At 42.7% G+C, this 15,915-nt stretch overlaps 1 protein-coding gene across 1 annotated transcript in view; it reads right to left on the bottom strand.

Annotated features, from left to right (window-relative positions):
• Positions 1 to 10,662: 10,662 nt before the first annotated feature.
• CNGB3 (cyclic nucleotide gated channel subunit beta 3) overlaps positions 10,663 to 15,915 on the bottom strand; it is a 174,501-nt gene continuing 169,248 nt past the window's right edge. Inside the window, exons 16-18 of the mRNA XM_043880041.1 lie at positions 13,898 to 14,044; positions 13,476 to 13,650; positions 10,663 to 10,920 (exon numbers count right to left, since the gene is read on the bottom strand). Coding sequence (XP_043735976.1) covers positions 10,663 to 10,920; positions 13,476 to 13,650; positions 13,898 to 14,044 — 580 coding nt within the window. The remainder of the gene's footprint in view (positions 10,921 to 13,475; positions 13,651 to 13,897; positions 14,045 to 15,915) is intronic.

Genomic DNA, 15,915 nt, shown 5'->3' with positions numbered 1-15,915 from the left:
TGGTGGGGGTGAGGAGAGAACTTTCATATATCTCTGCATCACCAATTAGCCAGTTAGTCAACAGCTGCTTGTCAACTAGTTAAATGATTAATGATCATGGGCTCTCACGGGTCCAGAGAAGAGAGATGGATGGCTTAGCAGTAGTAGAAGAAGGAACAGGGAAAAGCTCAGTTTTCATCTCTGGGGACCACTGGGTTTTGACTCTTGGTGAAGAAAAGGGTGGTGGGATTTATAAGGCAGTGTTTAAAGTGCCAAACTCCGAGGGTGACCGCCAGAATCAGTTTTCACTGAAAGTTTTCTAGTGATCTCACTGGTTAGTCAGCCAGCATCGTATATGTGGCTCTGGGGATATAGGATCCCCATTGGGAACCTCAGCTTTGAACTCTCCTGAAGCGTCGTTTCCTTACACAGATGTGAGTAGTTCAGTCCTGAAACACGTGATCAGGTCCTAGTGGGACTAAGGACACCGAGTGTTCACGGGAGGTTAGGCAGACCTTCCGGTGCTTGCCTGGGCAGCTCTTCTCTCTCTGCCTGGGATCCATTGCCTTTAGATAAAACCCCTGTGAAGTGTGCGCATGCTCTGTGGAGTGTGGTGAGCCCTTTCCAATATCCTAACCCAGGAAATCTTTGTACTCATAATGATCAAGGGCAAGTTAATGAGGAGTGCATGGCAACCCGCTCCAGTATTCTTGTCTGGAGAATCCCAAGGACAGAGGAGCCTGGCGGGCTACAGTCCATAGGGCTGCAAAGAGTGGGACACGACTGAAGTGACCTAGCATGCACGCACGCAATGCTAGATTTAGTTTGCATTCCCTGGAGAGCACAATGTGTAGGCAAGGAGACGGTGGAAGAAGGTCCTGCAGGGAAACGTGTCAGTGCTGACCTGTAGCACTGAGCACGTGGATCCGGGGCTGCAGCACGAGGCTGGAGAACTGGCAGGAGTGAGCACGCCCGTGGGGAGTTTGGGGACCAGGTTGGGGGGTGTTCTACTCCCGTGGCACTTGGAAGACTTTGTCAGCAGCAGTGAGACACAGTGTTACTTGAAATCGAGTGTAGAATATTGGAAGATACACCCTACTTCTTGAGGGGACCTGGGTAAGAAAGAGAAAGCCTGAATGAGTACTTTGTGGGTATTGATAAATTCTCAGCTGAAGGAAGTGAAAAGAGTACAGAAGAATGAGACCTTGAGGGCTCCATGCCTTGAAAAGCCAGATATTTTTCAGTAGAAATCTCAGAAGTAACTACAAGGCATGGCATAGTGATAAAGGCAGACTCGAAGAGGCTGGTCCTGGTCTCAGCACTGGGTGGAGGAACACCACACTTCATTTGGGGATTCCATTTACTTTCAGTTCAGTTGCTCAGTCGTGCCAGACTCTTTGTGACCCCATGGACTGCAGCACGCCAGGCCTCCTTGTCCATCACCAAGTCCCGCGAGTTTACTCACTCATGTCCATTGAGTTGGTGATGCCATCCAACCATCTCATCCTCTGTCGTCCCCTTCTCCTCCCGCCTTCAATCTTTCCCAGCATCAGGGTCTTTTCAAATGAGTCAGTTCTTTGCATCAGGTGGCCAAAGTATTGGAGTTTCAGCTTCAGCATCAGTCCTTCCAATGAATATTCAGGACTGATCTCCTTTAGGATGGACTGGTTGGATCTCCTTGCTGTCCAAGGGACTCTCAAGAGTCTTCTCACAATTCCAAAGCATCAATTCCTTAGCGCTCAGCTTTCTTTATAGTCCAACTCTCACATTCACACATGACTACTGGAAAAAGCATAGCTTTGACTAGATGGACCTTTGTTGGTAAACTCATGTCTCTGCTTTTCAATATGCTGTCTAGGTTGGTCATAACTTTTCTCCAATTAACTTAGCTACCTTTTATTGAACACACGCTGTTAGTTATGCTATCTTGGGGTGGGGGCAACCCCACCTTGTGCAAATTTTTCATTTTTAATTAGAAAATTTTTTTGAAATTCATAAGGGAAAATGTCTCCCCCATCTATGTTTTTTTTTTTTTTAACCAGGTTCTCACTGTCCCCTTCACATATTTCACCTTTTAAAGCAAAGTATGGAATTGTTATCAACAGTGGGTTGTAGGCTTGGTGTCTGTTAGGAACTAGGAGGTGATAAGACCCTGTGGTTTTATGTAGAATGAATGAATGTATCAGAGTTTGTTGAGAGAAGTGTGGGCAACATCTGTGGAGGTTGTGTGTGTGTGTGTGTGTGTGCTCAGTTGCTAAGACATGTCTGACTCTTTGTGACCACGTGGACTGTAGCCCACCAAGCCCCTCTGTCTATGGGATTCTCCAGACAAGAATCCTGGAGTAGGTTGCCATTTCCTCCTCCAAGGCATCTTCTGGACCCAGGGATCAAACCCTCATCTCTTGCATCTCCTGCACTGGCAAGCAGATTCTTTACCACTGAGCCACCTGGGAAGCCCATGGAAGTTATAAATCCATTTTCAACTACTGTTCTTCCCTGTAACTAAGGTTCTGGGAGCTCTGTTTGCCATGTACCCAACAAACGAGCTGATGTAATTTAAGGCGGGCATTCCGTACATTCACTCACAGCCGTGGCTCCCCTAGTATGGTTATTTTACGCCTCCACAGACCTGTCTTATCACTGCCTCTTGAATCTCCATATCTTGAAATGAGATATTTCCTCATTCTTGTTTCTTGTTTCTCCAACCAACAGCTATTTCCTGCCATAGTTCATGAAACTAAGTATGTTAGTCTCCTGGGGCTGTCGTATAGAATGATATAGTATAGAATGGGTATTTAACAACAGAAATATATTTTCTCACAGTCTGGAGGCTGGAAGTCCAAAATCAGGAAGCCTGAACTTTTGGTTTCTCCTAAGGCTACTCAGTGATCAAGGCAAATAGAGAACAATATAATGGGAAAGACTAGAGATCTCTTCAAGAAAATTAGAGATACCAAGGGAACATTTCATGCAAAGATGGGTTCGATAGAGGACAGAAATCGTATGGACCTAACAGAAGCAGAAGGTATTAAGAAGAGGTGCAAGAATACACAGAAGAACTATACAAAAAAGATCCTCATGACTCAGATAATCATGATGGTATGATCATTCACCTAGAACCAGATACCCTGGAATGCTAAGTCAAGTGGGCCTTAGGAAGCATCACTATGAACAAAACTAGTGGAGGTGATGGAATTCCAGTTGAGCTATTTCAAATCCTAAAAGATGATGCTGTAAAAGTGCTGCACTCAAGATGCCAGCAAATTTGGAAAACTCAGCAATGGCCACAGGATGACAACAAACTGTGGAAAATTCTTCAAGAGATGGAAATACCAGACCACCCGCCTTTTGAGAAATCTGTGTGCAGGTCAGGAAGCAACAGTTAGAACTGGACATGGAACAACAGACTGGTTCCAAATAGGAAAAGGAGTATGTCAAGGCTGTGTATTGTCACCCTGCTTATTTAACTTATATTCAGAGTACATCATGAGAAATGCTAGGCTGGAAGAAGCACAAGCTGGAATCAAGATTGCTGGGGGAAATATCAATAACCTCAATTATGCAGATGACACCACCCTTATGGCAGAAAACAGAGAAGAACTAAAGAACCTCTTGATGAAAGTGAAAGAGGAGAGTGAAAAAATTGGCTTAAAGCTCAACATTCAGAAAACAAAGATCATGGCATCTGGTCCCATCACTTCATGGCAAATAGATGGGGAAACAGTGGAAACAGTGACAGACTTTATTTTTTTGGGCTCCAAAATCACTGCAGATGGTGATTGCAGCCATGAAATTAAAAGACGCTTACTCCTTGGAAGAAAAGTTATGACCAACCTAGATAGCATATTAAAAAGCAGAGACATTACTTTGCCAACAAAGGTCCGTCTAGTCAAGGCTATGGTTTTTCCAGCAGTCATGTATGGATGTGAGAGTTGGACTGTGAAGAAAGCTGAGCACAGAAGAATTGATGTTTTTGAACTGTGGTGTTGGAGAAGACTCTTGAGAGTCCCTTGGACTGCAAGGAGATCCAACCAGTCCATCCTAGAGGAGATCAGTCCTGGTTGTTCATTGGAAGGACTGATGCTGAGGCTGAAACTCCAATACTTTGGCCACCTCATGGGAAGAGTTGACTCATTGGAAAAGACCAATTCTGGGAAAGATTGAAGGTGAAGGGAGAAGGGGGTGGCAGATGAGATGGTTAGATAGCATCACTCACTCAGTGGACATGAATTTGAGCAGACTCCTAGAGATAGTGAAGGACAGAGGAACCTGGCGTGCTGTAGTCCATGGAGTAACAATGAGTCAGACTTGACTTAATGACTGAACAACAACAACAAACCTCTACCTTTCCCCAAGATCCTATCATAACTCATCCTTTTCTGTGCTTGGTGGAACACTCATGTTTCCTCTGGTGAATGGTCTCTCCTGTTGCTGCAGGTTAATAAACTTGGCTTTGTCAGGCTATAGATTTGTCCTCAGTAGTGTTGATTAGATTGGCTTTATTAAAATGTGATGCATGGTATAACTAAAGGTCTCATTCATTTTTTTACTTAAAAAAAAATACACTAGTTTTTAAAAGAGACCTATCCATGTTGTTAGATGTAAATCTAATTCATTACTTCTAATGTCTGAATAAAATTTCATTAAAAACACATCCATACTCCACACACCATATATAAATTTTTATCCATTCTGCTATCTGAAGCCTATCTGGTTGCCTTCAGTCCCCTGTGTACTACAAGCAATGCATTTCCTCTTGCATTTTATTTTATGGACCTACTTGAGGATTTCCTGGGATGTATATATGAGCCAGTACTGCTGGGTTCTAAGAAGTACTGCCGGAATAGTAGCCCAAATTTACATACCAGCACTAGGTATTATTGTCTACTACCAAATATTTTCCTATTTGATGGGTATATTCCTTTTTCATTCTGATTTACGTTTCTTTGAGCACAAGTGAAGTCAAGCCTCTTTTCTATGCTAATTTCCTATGTACTGTGCTCCCATGAATTCACTGTTAATAACCTCTCTCCTTAAGAAACAGAGAGCGGGGGAAGGAGAGGGTGGGACAAACAGAAATTAGCCTTGATATATATACACTGCCATGTGTAAAACAGGTAGCTAACGGGAAGCTGGCATACGACAGCGGGAATGCAACCTGGTGCTCTGTGAAGACCTAGAGGAGTGGCGTAGGGTGGGGGTGGAAGGCAGGCTCAATAGGGAGGGGATAGATACACACTTATGTACATGCATGTGTATACACAACGTGAAGTGAGGTGAAGCCGCTCGGTCGTGTCTGACTCTTTGCGACCCCGTGGACTGCAGCCCACCAGGCTCCTCTGTCCATGGGATTTTCCAGGTGAGAATACAGGAGTGGGTTGCCATTTCCTTCTCCAGGGAATCTTCCCAACCCAGGGATCGAACCCAGGTCTCCCACTTTGCAGGTGGGTGCTTTACCCTCTGAGCCACGAGGGAGGCCCGTATCTCAGTATATACACTGAGTTTTCCCACTGTACGGCAGAAACCAACGCAGCATTGTAAGCAATCATCCTCCAGGTTAAAAAAAGTTAAAAAAATAAAAAGGTGAAAACAAAAACAAACAACCCCTGGGCTTTCTGTCTTTATACAAATAAAGTGTAGGAGCTAGTCTTTACCTTATTGTAATGTAAAATTAAACAGAAGTTAGAGAACAACAGAGACATTACTTTGAAAGCAGACATTACTTTGCCAAAAAGGTCCATCTGGTCAAGGCTATGGTTTTTCCAGTGGTCCTGTACGGATGTGAGAGTTGGACTGTGAAGAAAGCTGAGCACAGAAGAATTGATGTTTTTGAACTGTGGTGTTGGAGAAGACTCTTGAGAGTCCCTTGGACTGCAAGGAGATTCAACCAGTCCATCCTGAAGGAGATCAGTCCTGGTTGTTCATTGGAAGGACTGATGCTGAAGCTGAAGCTCCAATCCTTTGGCCGCCTCATTCGAAGAACTGACTCATTGGAAAAGACCCTGATGCTGGGAAAGGTTGAAGACAGGAGGAAAAGGGGACGACAGGGATGAGATGGTTGGATGGCATCACTGTCTCAATGGACTGGCGTGCTGCAGTCCATGGGGTCGCAAAGAGTTGGACACGACTGAGTGACTGAACTGAACTGAGCAGAGAAACAAAATGGTGAAAAGTAGTTGCCATGGTTTGACTGTTAGTGACCCTCACCTCTGCCTCTTCCCAGTCGCAGCAAATTTATGTATTGAAATCCTAACCCCAATATAATAGGGTTAGGAGGTGGGGTCTTTGGGAGGTGCTTTGGGAGATACTCAGCTCTCATGAACAACCTTTATTGTTCTTGTTCAGTCACTCAGTTGTGTCTGACTCTTTGCAACCCCATGGACTGCAGCACGCCAGGCTTCCGTGTCCTTCACCATCTCCTGGAGCTTGCTCAAACTCATGTCCATTGACTCAGTGATGCCATCCAACCATCTCATCCTCTGTCGTCCCCTTCTCCTCCTGCCTTCTATCTTTCCCAGCATCAGGGTCTTTTCCGATGAGTCGGTTCTTTGCATCAAGTGGCCAAAGTATTGGAGCTTCAGCTTCACCAGTCCTTCCAATGAGTATTCAGGGTTGATTTCCTTTAGCATGGACTGGTTTGATTCCCTTGCAGTCCATGGGACTCTCAATAGTCTTATCCAACACCATAGTTCAAAATCTTCAATTCTTTGGTGCTCAACCTTATGGTCCAACTCTCACATCCATACATGACCACTGGGAAAACCATGGCTTTGACTCTACTGACCTTTGTTGACTCTACTGACCTTTGTCGGCACAGGAATATCTGCCTAGACTTGTCATAGCTTTTCTTCCAAGGAGCAAGCATCTTTTAATTTCAGGGCTGCAATTACCATCTGCAGTGATTTTAGAGGCAAAAAAAGAAAGTCTGTCATTGTTTCCATTGTTTCCCTGTCTATTTGCCAAGAAGTGATGGGACTGGATGCCATGATGTTAGTTTTTTGAATGTTGAGTTTTAAGCCAACTTTTTCACTCTCCTCTTTTACTTTCATCAAGAGGCTCTTTAGTTCCTCTTCACTTTCTGCCATAAGGGTGGTGTCATCTGCATATCTGAGGTTATTGATATTTCCCCCAGCAACCTTGATTCCAGCTTTTGATTCATCCAACCCAGCATTTTGCATGATGTACTCTGCAAATAAGTTAAATAAGCAGGGTGATAGTACACAGCCTTGACGTACTCCTTTCCCAATTTTTACCCAGCTTGTTGTTTCATGTCCAGTTCTAACTGTTGCTTCTTGACCTCCATACAGGTTTCTCAGGAGACAGGAAAATTGGTCTGATATTCCCATCTCTTTAATAGGTTCCCACAGTTTGTTGTCATCCACACAGTCAAAGACTTTTGTGTAATCAATGAAGCACAAGTAGATGTTTTCCTGGAATTCTCTTGCTTTTTCTATGATCCAGCAGATGTTGGCAATGTTATCTCCAGTTCCTCTGCCTTTTCTAAATCCCGTTTGAACATCTGGAAGTTCTCGATTCATGAACTGTTGAAGCCTAGCTTGGAGGATTTTGAGCATGACCTTGCTAGCATGTGAAATGAGTGCAACTGTATGGTAGTCTGAACATTCTTTGGCATTGCCCTTCTTTGGGACTTGAATGAAAACTGACCTTTTCCAGTCCTGTGGCCACTGCTGAGTTTTCCAAATTTGCTGGCATATTGAGTGCAGCACATTAACAGCATCAACTTTTAGGATTTGAAATAGCTCAGTTGGAAATCCATCACCTCAACTAGCTTTGTTCGTAGTGATACTTCAATAAGGCCCACGTGACTTCACATTCCAGGATGTCTGACTCTAAGTGAGTGATCACACCATCATGGTTATCCAGGTCATGAAGATCTTCTTTGTATAGTTCTGTGTATTTTTGCCACCTGTTCTTAATATCTTCTGCTTCTGTTAGGTCCATACCATTTCTGTCCTTTATTGTGCCCATCTTTGCATGAAATGTTCCCTTGGTATCTCTAATTTTCTTGAAGAGATCTCTAGTCTTTCCCATTCTATTGTTTTCCTCTATTTCTCTGCATTGATCACTAAGGAAGGCTTTCTTATCTCTCCTTGCTATTCTTTGGAACTCTGCATTCAGATGGGTATATCTTTCCTTTTAGCCTTTGCCTTTCACTTCTCTTCTCTGCTATTTGTAAGGCTTCTTCAGACAACCATTTTGCCTTTTTGCATTTCTTTTTCGTGGGGATGGTTTTGATCACTGTCTCCTGTACAATGTTATGAAATTCCATCCGTAATTCTTCAGATTTAATCTGTTGAAACTATTTGTCACTTCCACAAATCCTATGAATAGCATTAGTGCCTCCATAAAAGAGACTCTGGAGGGATCCCTTGCCGGTTCAACCCTGTGAAGGCACAGTGAGAAGGAGCCTGCTTAGAACCATGTTGGGCTTCGATCCTGTACTTCCCAGCCTCCAGACCTGTGAGAAATACACTGTGTTGTTCATCAGCTACCCCGTATGTGGTGCTTTTATTACACAGCCCAAATGGTCTAAGATAGTTGTATTTGAGAAAGACCCAACTTTAGCCATGGCAGAAGGACTGAGAAAGAAAGAGTGATTAAAGCAGATAGTGGGTAAAAAGTGATTATTTATTTGAATTGAACAGAAAAAATGAACTGAATTGTTAGCATTGAAGTTGAAAAGGAAAGGGAAATTAGTAAGATTTAAGAAAGAGACAAGATTTGGTGCACTATATAAGCAATGGAAGAATTGCTAATTACTCTTAGATTTGAGTCTGAGAGTCTGGTAGAATGAAGATATTATCTAAAAAAGGATAGCTTGGGAGAGAAAATAGATGACAGGGGAAGAACAAAATGGAGGTTACTTTTACTTTCTTAATAGAATATAAGGGAAGAACTTATTATTCACAAGCTCAGGACTTTTCTCATTTATTTTTTGTCCCTATTATCAGACTTTTTAGAGGTCCTATTTTTACCTTTTCTTTCTGGCTCTTGTAATCACTCTCCACAACAAACTCCCATTTATCAGGTAAGCACTATTTACCAATTTCTCTCTGTTTGCTTAACTCTGGAAAAACACCACCCAACCTTTTGTAAAATTTGTCATGTCTCTGTGATACTCTTAACATTTTTGCATTTAAAAATGGTGAGTACCAAATGATACATTTTATTCTAGTGATTAATTTATACATGGTTTGCTGAATGTGTCTGTGTTGTAGGCTTTTTGGCTAATATAATTTGTTAAAACACTCTCAGCAAAGTGCCGTTACAGTGACCATCTTCTGAGACTTGGAAATAGCCTTATTATACCGAACTTAATGTTATACACTAATGGCATTTATTAGAATGGAATTCTATATGTATTATTACTTCCGACAGCAGCCTGGCTTTTTTAGCCTCCTCACAGCATGAGACTTTGGTAATTATGCTAATGCTAGCTGATTCATGAGGACAACTTCCTAAAGTGCACTTAATTAACTCGGAGATTTTGTAAACAGCTGTACATGTAGTTTCCGGAAATTGCAGGGATATGTCAATCTGATGTGTGTACAGTCTGCCTTCCTAACCTCGTCAGTTTTTACTAAAGCTGAAAGCAAGAAGCTCAAATTTGGCACCTTCTGAAGCAGATGCCTGCAAGTTTCTGAGAAATGTCACTCTAGCCTCCTGGAAGATGGGGACAGTCTGATTTCTCCTGTTTGAGTCTGTTGAGCCAGATGAGACTTTTAAGTTGATATGAAGGAAAATGTTAACGTTTGTTTCTTTAGTAAAGGGTATATAGCTTTTCCAATACGTTGCTGCAATGGGATTTTGCTTTTGGGTTTGGGCTTCCCTGGTTGCTCAGACAGTAAAGAATCTGCCTGCAGTGCAGGAGACCCGGGTTCAATTCCAGGGTCGGGAAGATCCCCAGAGAAGGGAATGGCAACCCACTTCAGTATTCTTGCCTGGAGAATCCCACAGAGAGAGGAACCTGGTGGGGTATAGTCCATGGGGTTGAAGAGAGTCCTCCACAACTAACACTTTCGCTTTCACTGTTGTTAGTGTTGCTGACCAGCTGTGTTCTTCAGAGGACTCCTCTGCAAGGAGGGTTTTATATCCTTTGAGTTCATAATGATGCTTCCTTTAACCCCACCTGCTGGGTTGATCCGATACTTGACTGACTTATCGCCCTGGCTTGGATAAAAATCACTTGATTTCTGACATTTTATTAAAATTTCATACTCCCCAAGTAAGAGGTAAGAGTCATACACATAGAACATTTAACCAGGACTAACAGTGCAGTGCAAGACTTTAACACACACACACAGACCATTAAGAGAAAAACCTAGTGAATCATTTCAGAGCCAAGACAAACCTAATCAAAACGGAGGGAAGAAACATCATGAAGAAAGAACAGAAGAAAAATAACCTTCTAGGTACCATTAGGAGAATACCAATTGCACAAAGCTGATAACAACGGAGAATAGGGATTTTTTTCTTAATAATCTTCTTATTGCTACTTCAGAAGATCACACTCTCAGATAAGCCCTAGAAACTAAGCTAGAGATTTGCCTATGGTTTCTCAAGGGTGCCGGCAAGGTCTTTTCCTGTCATTAGTTTAAACTCCCATCCTGGCTATAATCTCTTGGGGAACTAGCTAAAGTATATCTAAAGATCATCACATATTTATTGCTTAGCCTTTTCTTTGACTTCGATCGTCAGAACCTCTTCCCCGCCCTCGGCAGAAGGAGCCATGCTGATGATGAGTGATTGATGGGTAGTTCCTCTGGCTAAAACTGCCTTTCTAATTGCCTGGGGTGCTTCCTCCGCGGTAATGGAACTCGTTTGACATTTGGATGTTTCAAGTGGTTTCTCTGCTGGTTCTTTTCCTTTATCTTCAGATTCTTCTCCTTTATCCTCTTCTTCCTGGTTTTCATCTTTTCTCTAGAAGAAAGTTATTGAAAAGAGTCGATGGATACTGAAATCATAATTGAGGGTGTTGGAGTCTTTTGATTAATGTGCAATACCTAAGGGTCACCATCAAGAGAGACGGTCTGACGTCATATGGGAATCATGTCTGCCTTTGACTATCCTAAGTTTTCTAATGTGCTGCAGAATGGGGTTGAGCTGTTACCTTTGAATTCAGTGATAGTGTGCGTGACATTTCTGTTCCTGCCAAGGAATTTGCTCCCATTGGCACTCGTGGTCTCTGAATTATTAGATTTAGTGTTCAAGATGCTTTGCTTTTCAAATATTTACTTATTTATTTTATGAAGATGAAATTTTAAATATTTATCTTTTAATAAAAAAGTATTAGCCCAATACCAAAAAATGCTCTAAAAATACTCTAGAACTATGGTTTCCCTCCTGCATAAGCTCATGGGAGCATCTCAGGGAGAAATTCATGTCTCCTTTCTAGTACAGTCTTCTCCATTTGCCCCATGGGTATCTGGTATAGTTTCAGAACCTTTGGCATTTAGTGTCATCTGTAGAAATTTCACGTTAAGAAACATACCATGCTATTTGCCGGTGATGCTTGAGATTAGTTTGAAAGAGGCTTGTACAGGGTGTGAAGGTGCATATACAGAGTCGAGAGCCTTACTTAACACGGTGATTTACAGGGTTGTTCACCCCATAAGTCTTTTACACAAATTATTATTTGCCTGCCGATTAAATGAGGTATTTGCTGTACACTGATCTTCATCAGAGTGTTGTGTGTGTGTGGAAAAGGAACAGGCAAGTTTGAATCTTTTGAGTGTGATTGACTTTATAATATTTGCTTTACCGATTTTCGGAAAGAGTCACAGATACTCACCTCTTACTGTTTTAGAGACAACATAATAACTAAATTCAGGAAACCTGAATCTCTGCTCTGTTTTTCAGGATCTGCCCTCATAAACTTATCATGAGAATCAAAGAAGTATGAAAAAAAAAGAAAAACTAAAACATTTCAGTTTCATGACATTTCTAGGAATTAGGAGACAGCTTGGTGTAGGTGTTGAAGCCTGAATTTCTGAGTAATAACTTTTGCTCTGTCATTGATGGTGATCTTATCTAAATAATTGATCTAGATCTTAGTTTATTCAGCTATTACATGAAGGCTGTGATGCCCTCTGTGAGGTTACTTCTGACTTTGTGATAGTAATTGAATGAATACTGGTGAAAATGTTTAATGACTGGTAAAATGTCTTATATATTTATAGGTATGTATATGTTTATATATATACAGTTGATCCTCATTATTCATGGTAGTTTTGTTCTATAAAGCTGCCGTGAACACTAAACTAGCAAACCCTGCTCTTTGGGGTAATGCGGGTTTAGAATCCTACAGTCCTCTGGTTTTAACATTTTTGTCAACTGCTCAATACATAACCTTGTTTTATATGCATTTCTGTTTAGAAACACCTTATTTGATATGTATGGTTTATTCATTACACTGAACTCACAGCCAATAGCGCTCTGACTCACGCCTGGATGCAGCTTATCTAATACACAAGTCTCTCTGTAACGCACATCACAGCATTTTTGCCCTCTGGAACACAGTACTTTGGCACTATGTATAAGGGCCATTTCTAATAGTGGGAGGGGGGAAATGCACACACATACAAAAAACATGGCAATAAGTAGACCATGAAAAGTTCATCCATTCAGTGTGAGAGCTGAAACAAGAAGGCAGAGTGTCTCCTTGTTCAAATTCAGCTGGAAACATGTGCCTCCAGCAACTTACATTTTTTGGTACTCTGCACATGTATGCCTGTGAATGACCCCCAAGCCCCCTAAATATTGGTTGTGAGGTTGCAGACACATTTTAGTGAGTAAACAGTTTCACAAAGACGGAAAACACGAGATGAGCCCCAGGGAAGCCGTACGTGTGCATGTGCTGCACTGTCCTCAGGTCTCGGTCACGTCTGACTTTTCGTGACCCCACGGACTGTGGCCCGCCAGACTCCTCTGTCCAGGCCAAATATTCTCCAGCAAAAATACTGGAGTGGATTGCCATTCCTTTCTCCAGGGGATCTTCCTGACCCAGGGATCGAACCTGGGTCTCCTGAATTGCAGGCAGATTCTTTACCATCTGAGGAATGTAGAATCCCACAAAAATCAGTCCAGATTAAAATGGCTACCCGCTGCAGTATTCTTACCTGGAGAATTCCTCGGACAGAGGAGCCTGGTGGGCTATAGTCCATGGGGTTGCAAAGAGTCAGACACTACTGACAGACTAACTTTTTCATCTTTTCTCATATATATATACACACGTACATATGCATATACATTCACAAAACACTAAAAGTGTCACAATAAACCCAGGCGGATTAACTGTGCTGATACCCGGGCATACAGTAAATAATAATAAGTGCTGTATATAATGTAGCAGTTCTGTGCGTTAAATGAGTCCAGATGATGCCAGTGTCTGAAACGGGATGAAAGTAGGAGCTTGTCTGAATGTATTTCATCCAGGGGGTCTCTGTTAGAGCCCTCCTTTCCCTCTGCCCTGTTACCTGAGCGGTTTGTTCTCTCTTCAGTGTGAGTAGTCTTGCAAGCCCTGCTTTCCCAGAGCTTCCCAGAAGCGCTTTAAACATCTTGGGTGTTTCTTGTTTCGGCGGGAAGAGAAAGGCCAGCCCTTTGTTTGGGGGGGTTGCCCCTGTGCCTGGAGCTTTGTTCTTTAAAAGCACTCTGTGGGCAGGAGAGAAAGGCCATTTTAGATAGCGTTGTGAGGATTCTGGAAGAACTTCCCAGAAATACTATCTTTTCTCCTAATCTGTGACATTTTCAATGTGTCACCGCATAAACAATAGTTTGATAGGTGGTTCTCCTGGAGAGAGTTGGTTGCAGCCCTCAGCACAGTGTCAAGTGAAGCCAACTCCTCTCTAATGGGTTTATTTTTTTTTTTTCTCCTCTAATGAGGTTTCAAGGGTGGTACCTGGCCTTCTTCATGAGCAGCTTTTCAGAATCTGGATAATGCACGAGGATTTCTTGGAGGGTTTTTTTGTCCAGCGTTAGAAGGTTGGCAAAGCCGTGGGCCACCACGTTGGCAGTTCTGCGGTTTCCCCCTCTTGCCGCTAGTAGGCTGTAAGAGAGGAAAGCAAGTGGTTGCCACCCTTTTCTATCTCCCTCCACCAAAATCTTTTAACAAATAAATACCACGTGTTAGAGCCATTTATACTGCTTCGGGGTCATTCCCTGGAGGTGAGCGTCCGGGTGATTCTGTGCAGAGACTCAGCATGTGGTGGCAATGGAATTGGCAGCAGCTTTGACCATGTTTGGCATCTGACTCCTGCCTCAAATCCAGGCCTTGCAGCCGTCAGATCCCAGGAGGTTCTCCCCCAGATCCCGGGAGTGCCGCCTCTCTCTGGTAGGAATCATCCTTTTGCTCCTCCAGACTCACCTTTCATCCCTCCTGACCTCTTTGCCCTCCAGGAAGCGGAGCTCTGCGGGTTTGCTCTCTGCCTTTGATTTGGGTTGAGCCAATGGGAAGTATGAGTGGGAGGTCAGAAAGCGTGTAGATGGTGGTCTTGGAGCATTTTTTCCCCCCATTCTTGCCCTGCCAGTACTTCGGTTAGCAATGGCTGCAGTCTCTACCAAAACCCACAGCCCCTGACACGTGGCCATCTCCTAGAAGAACAACTCCCACAGATTTCTTTCTGGGTCCTGGTAACACACCCTGCCCTTGTCCCCTTTAGGCTTGGCTGTGAAAACAGCTCCCTTAGTAGCTTTGAGATGTGTCAGCACCTCTTGTTGGGTACTCTTAGATTTGTCTTTTAATTTTCTTTGACTGACTTCCATCTATAATCCCTTTATTAAAGTCCTCTTCGTTAATTTCCTTAAGTGTACATTCTGTTTTTCGCCTGTACTCTGAGTAATAAAGCTCTGACAGCAAATCTTAATGATACTTTGGTAACACTGGTGAATTTAGTCTCTTCCTATAAGTAGTTTCCAGATCAAATTATTTCTCAGTATCATAAATTGCTCTGTAGTACGGTCATTAGGGCTTCCCAGGTGGCTCAGTAGTAAAGAATCTGCCTGCCAAGCAGGAGACCCGGGTTCAATACCTGGGTTGGGAAGATGCCCTGGAGAAGGAAATGGCAATCCTTTCTAGTATTCCTGTCTGGAAAAGTCCATGGACAGAGGAATCTTGGTAGGCTACAGTCCGTGGGGTTGCAAAGAGTTGAACGTGACTTAGTGAAACAATAGCAATGGTCATTCACATACCACTTCCCACTTGGAATGTTCGAAAATTGTGGGTTTTATACCTCTCAGAGTATAGCTGGGGCATTTTGCCTTTTGGAAGTAGCCAATAGGTTGTTATCAAATAAATGAACAATGGAGTGAATGAAACAAATGAATATAACTTCTATCATTCAGCAGTAATCTAGAAAATCAGGGTTGGTCTTTGAAAACAAGACAATAAAAAACACATTTCAAATGTTAAAAAAAAACACTACAGGCTCTGCAATGAGATGGTAACACTCACTGAGATTCAATCTCTTGGAGTCAACCATTTAGAAATGGAGAAAAGAAGTCTCACATTAATGAAAACAATCTCCAGGGGTGGGAAAGACTGAGCAAGCGGTCTGGCAATAGGAATGCTCATGCTTTCACAGCCCTGCCTTCGGGGGCAATGAGATGTGAGAAGCTGCCTGGATCTTGGGCCTGAAGATTGATATCAGACCATATGTATTTCTCCAGCTGCTGTTGCAGAAAATGGAACATTCTGACTGGCTGTTAATCATTAGGAAACTAACACAGAGTTTCAGCTGTGGCAAGTAAAGAGGTGGAAGTTGTCATTCCTGTCTTTACCACTTGAAAAAGGTGAACAAACTGAAAACCAATGACTTTCTCAGACCTGTCAGAGAACTGAGGTTGCAAGGTCAGCTCCCGCCCCAATCTGGAGAATCAGATGATTTCAGAAAGTCGTGGCCAGACCTACTTATCTGGGCA

The sequence above is a fragment of the Cervus elaphus genome, chromosome 21, assembly GCF_910594005.1.
Source record: "Cervus elaphus chromosome 21, mCerEla1.1, whole genome shotgun sequence".
Lineage (NCBI taxonomy): Eukaryota > Metazoa > Chordata > Mammalia > Artiodactyla > Cervidae > Cervus > Cervus elaphus.
The sequence above is the reverse complement of the archived record's forward strand: the minus strand, read 5'-3'. Positions and strand labels throughout refer to the sequence as shown.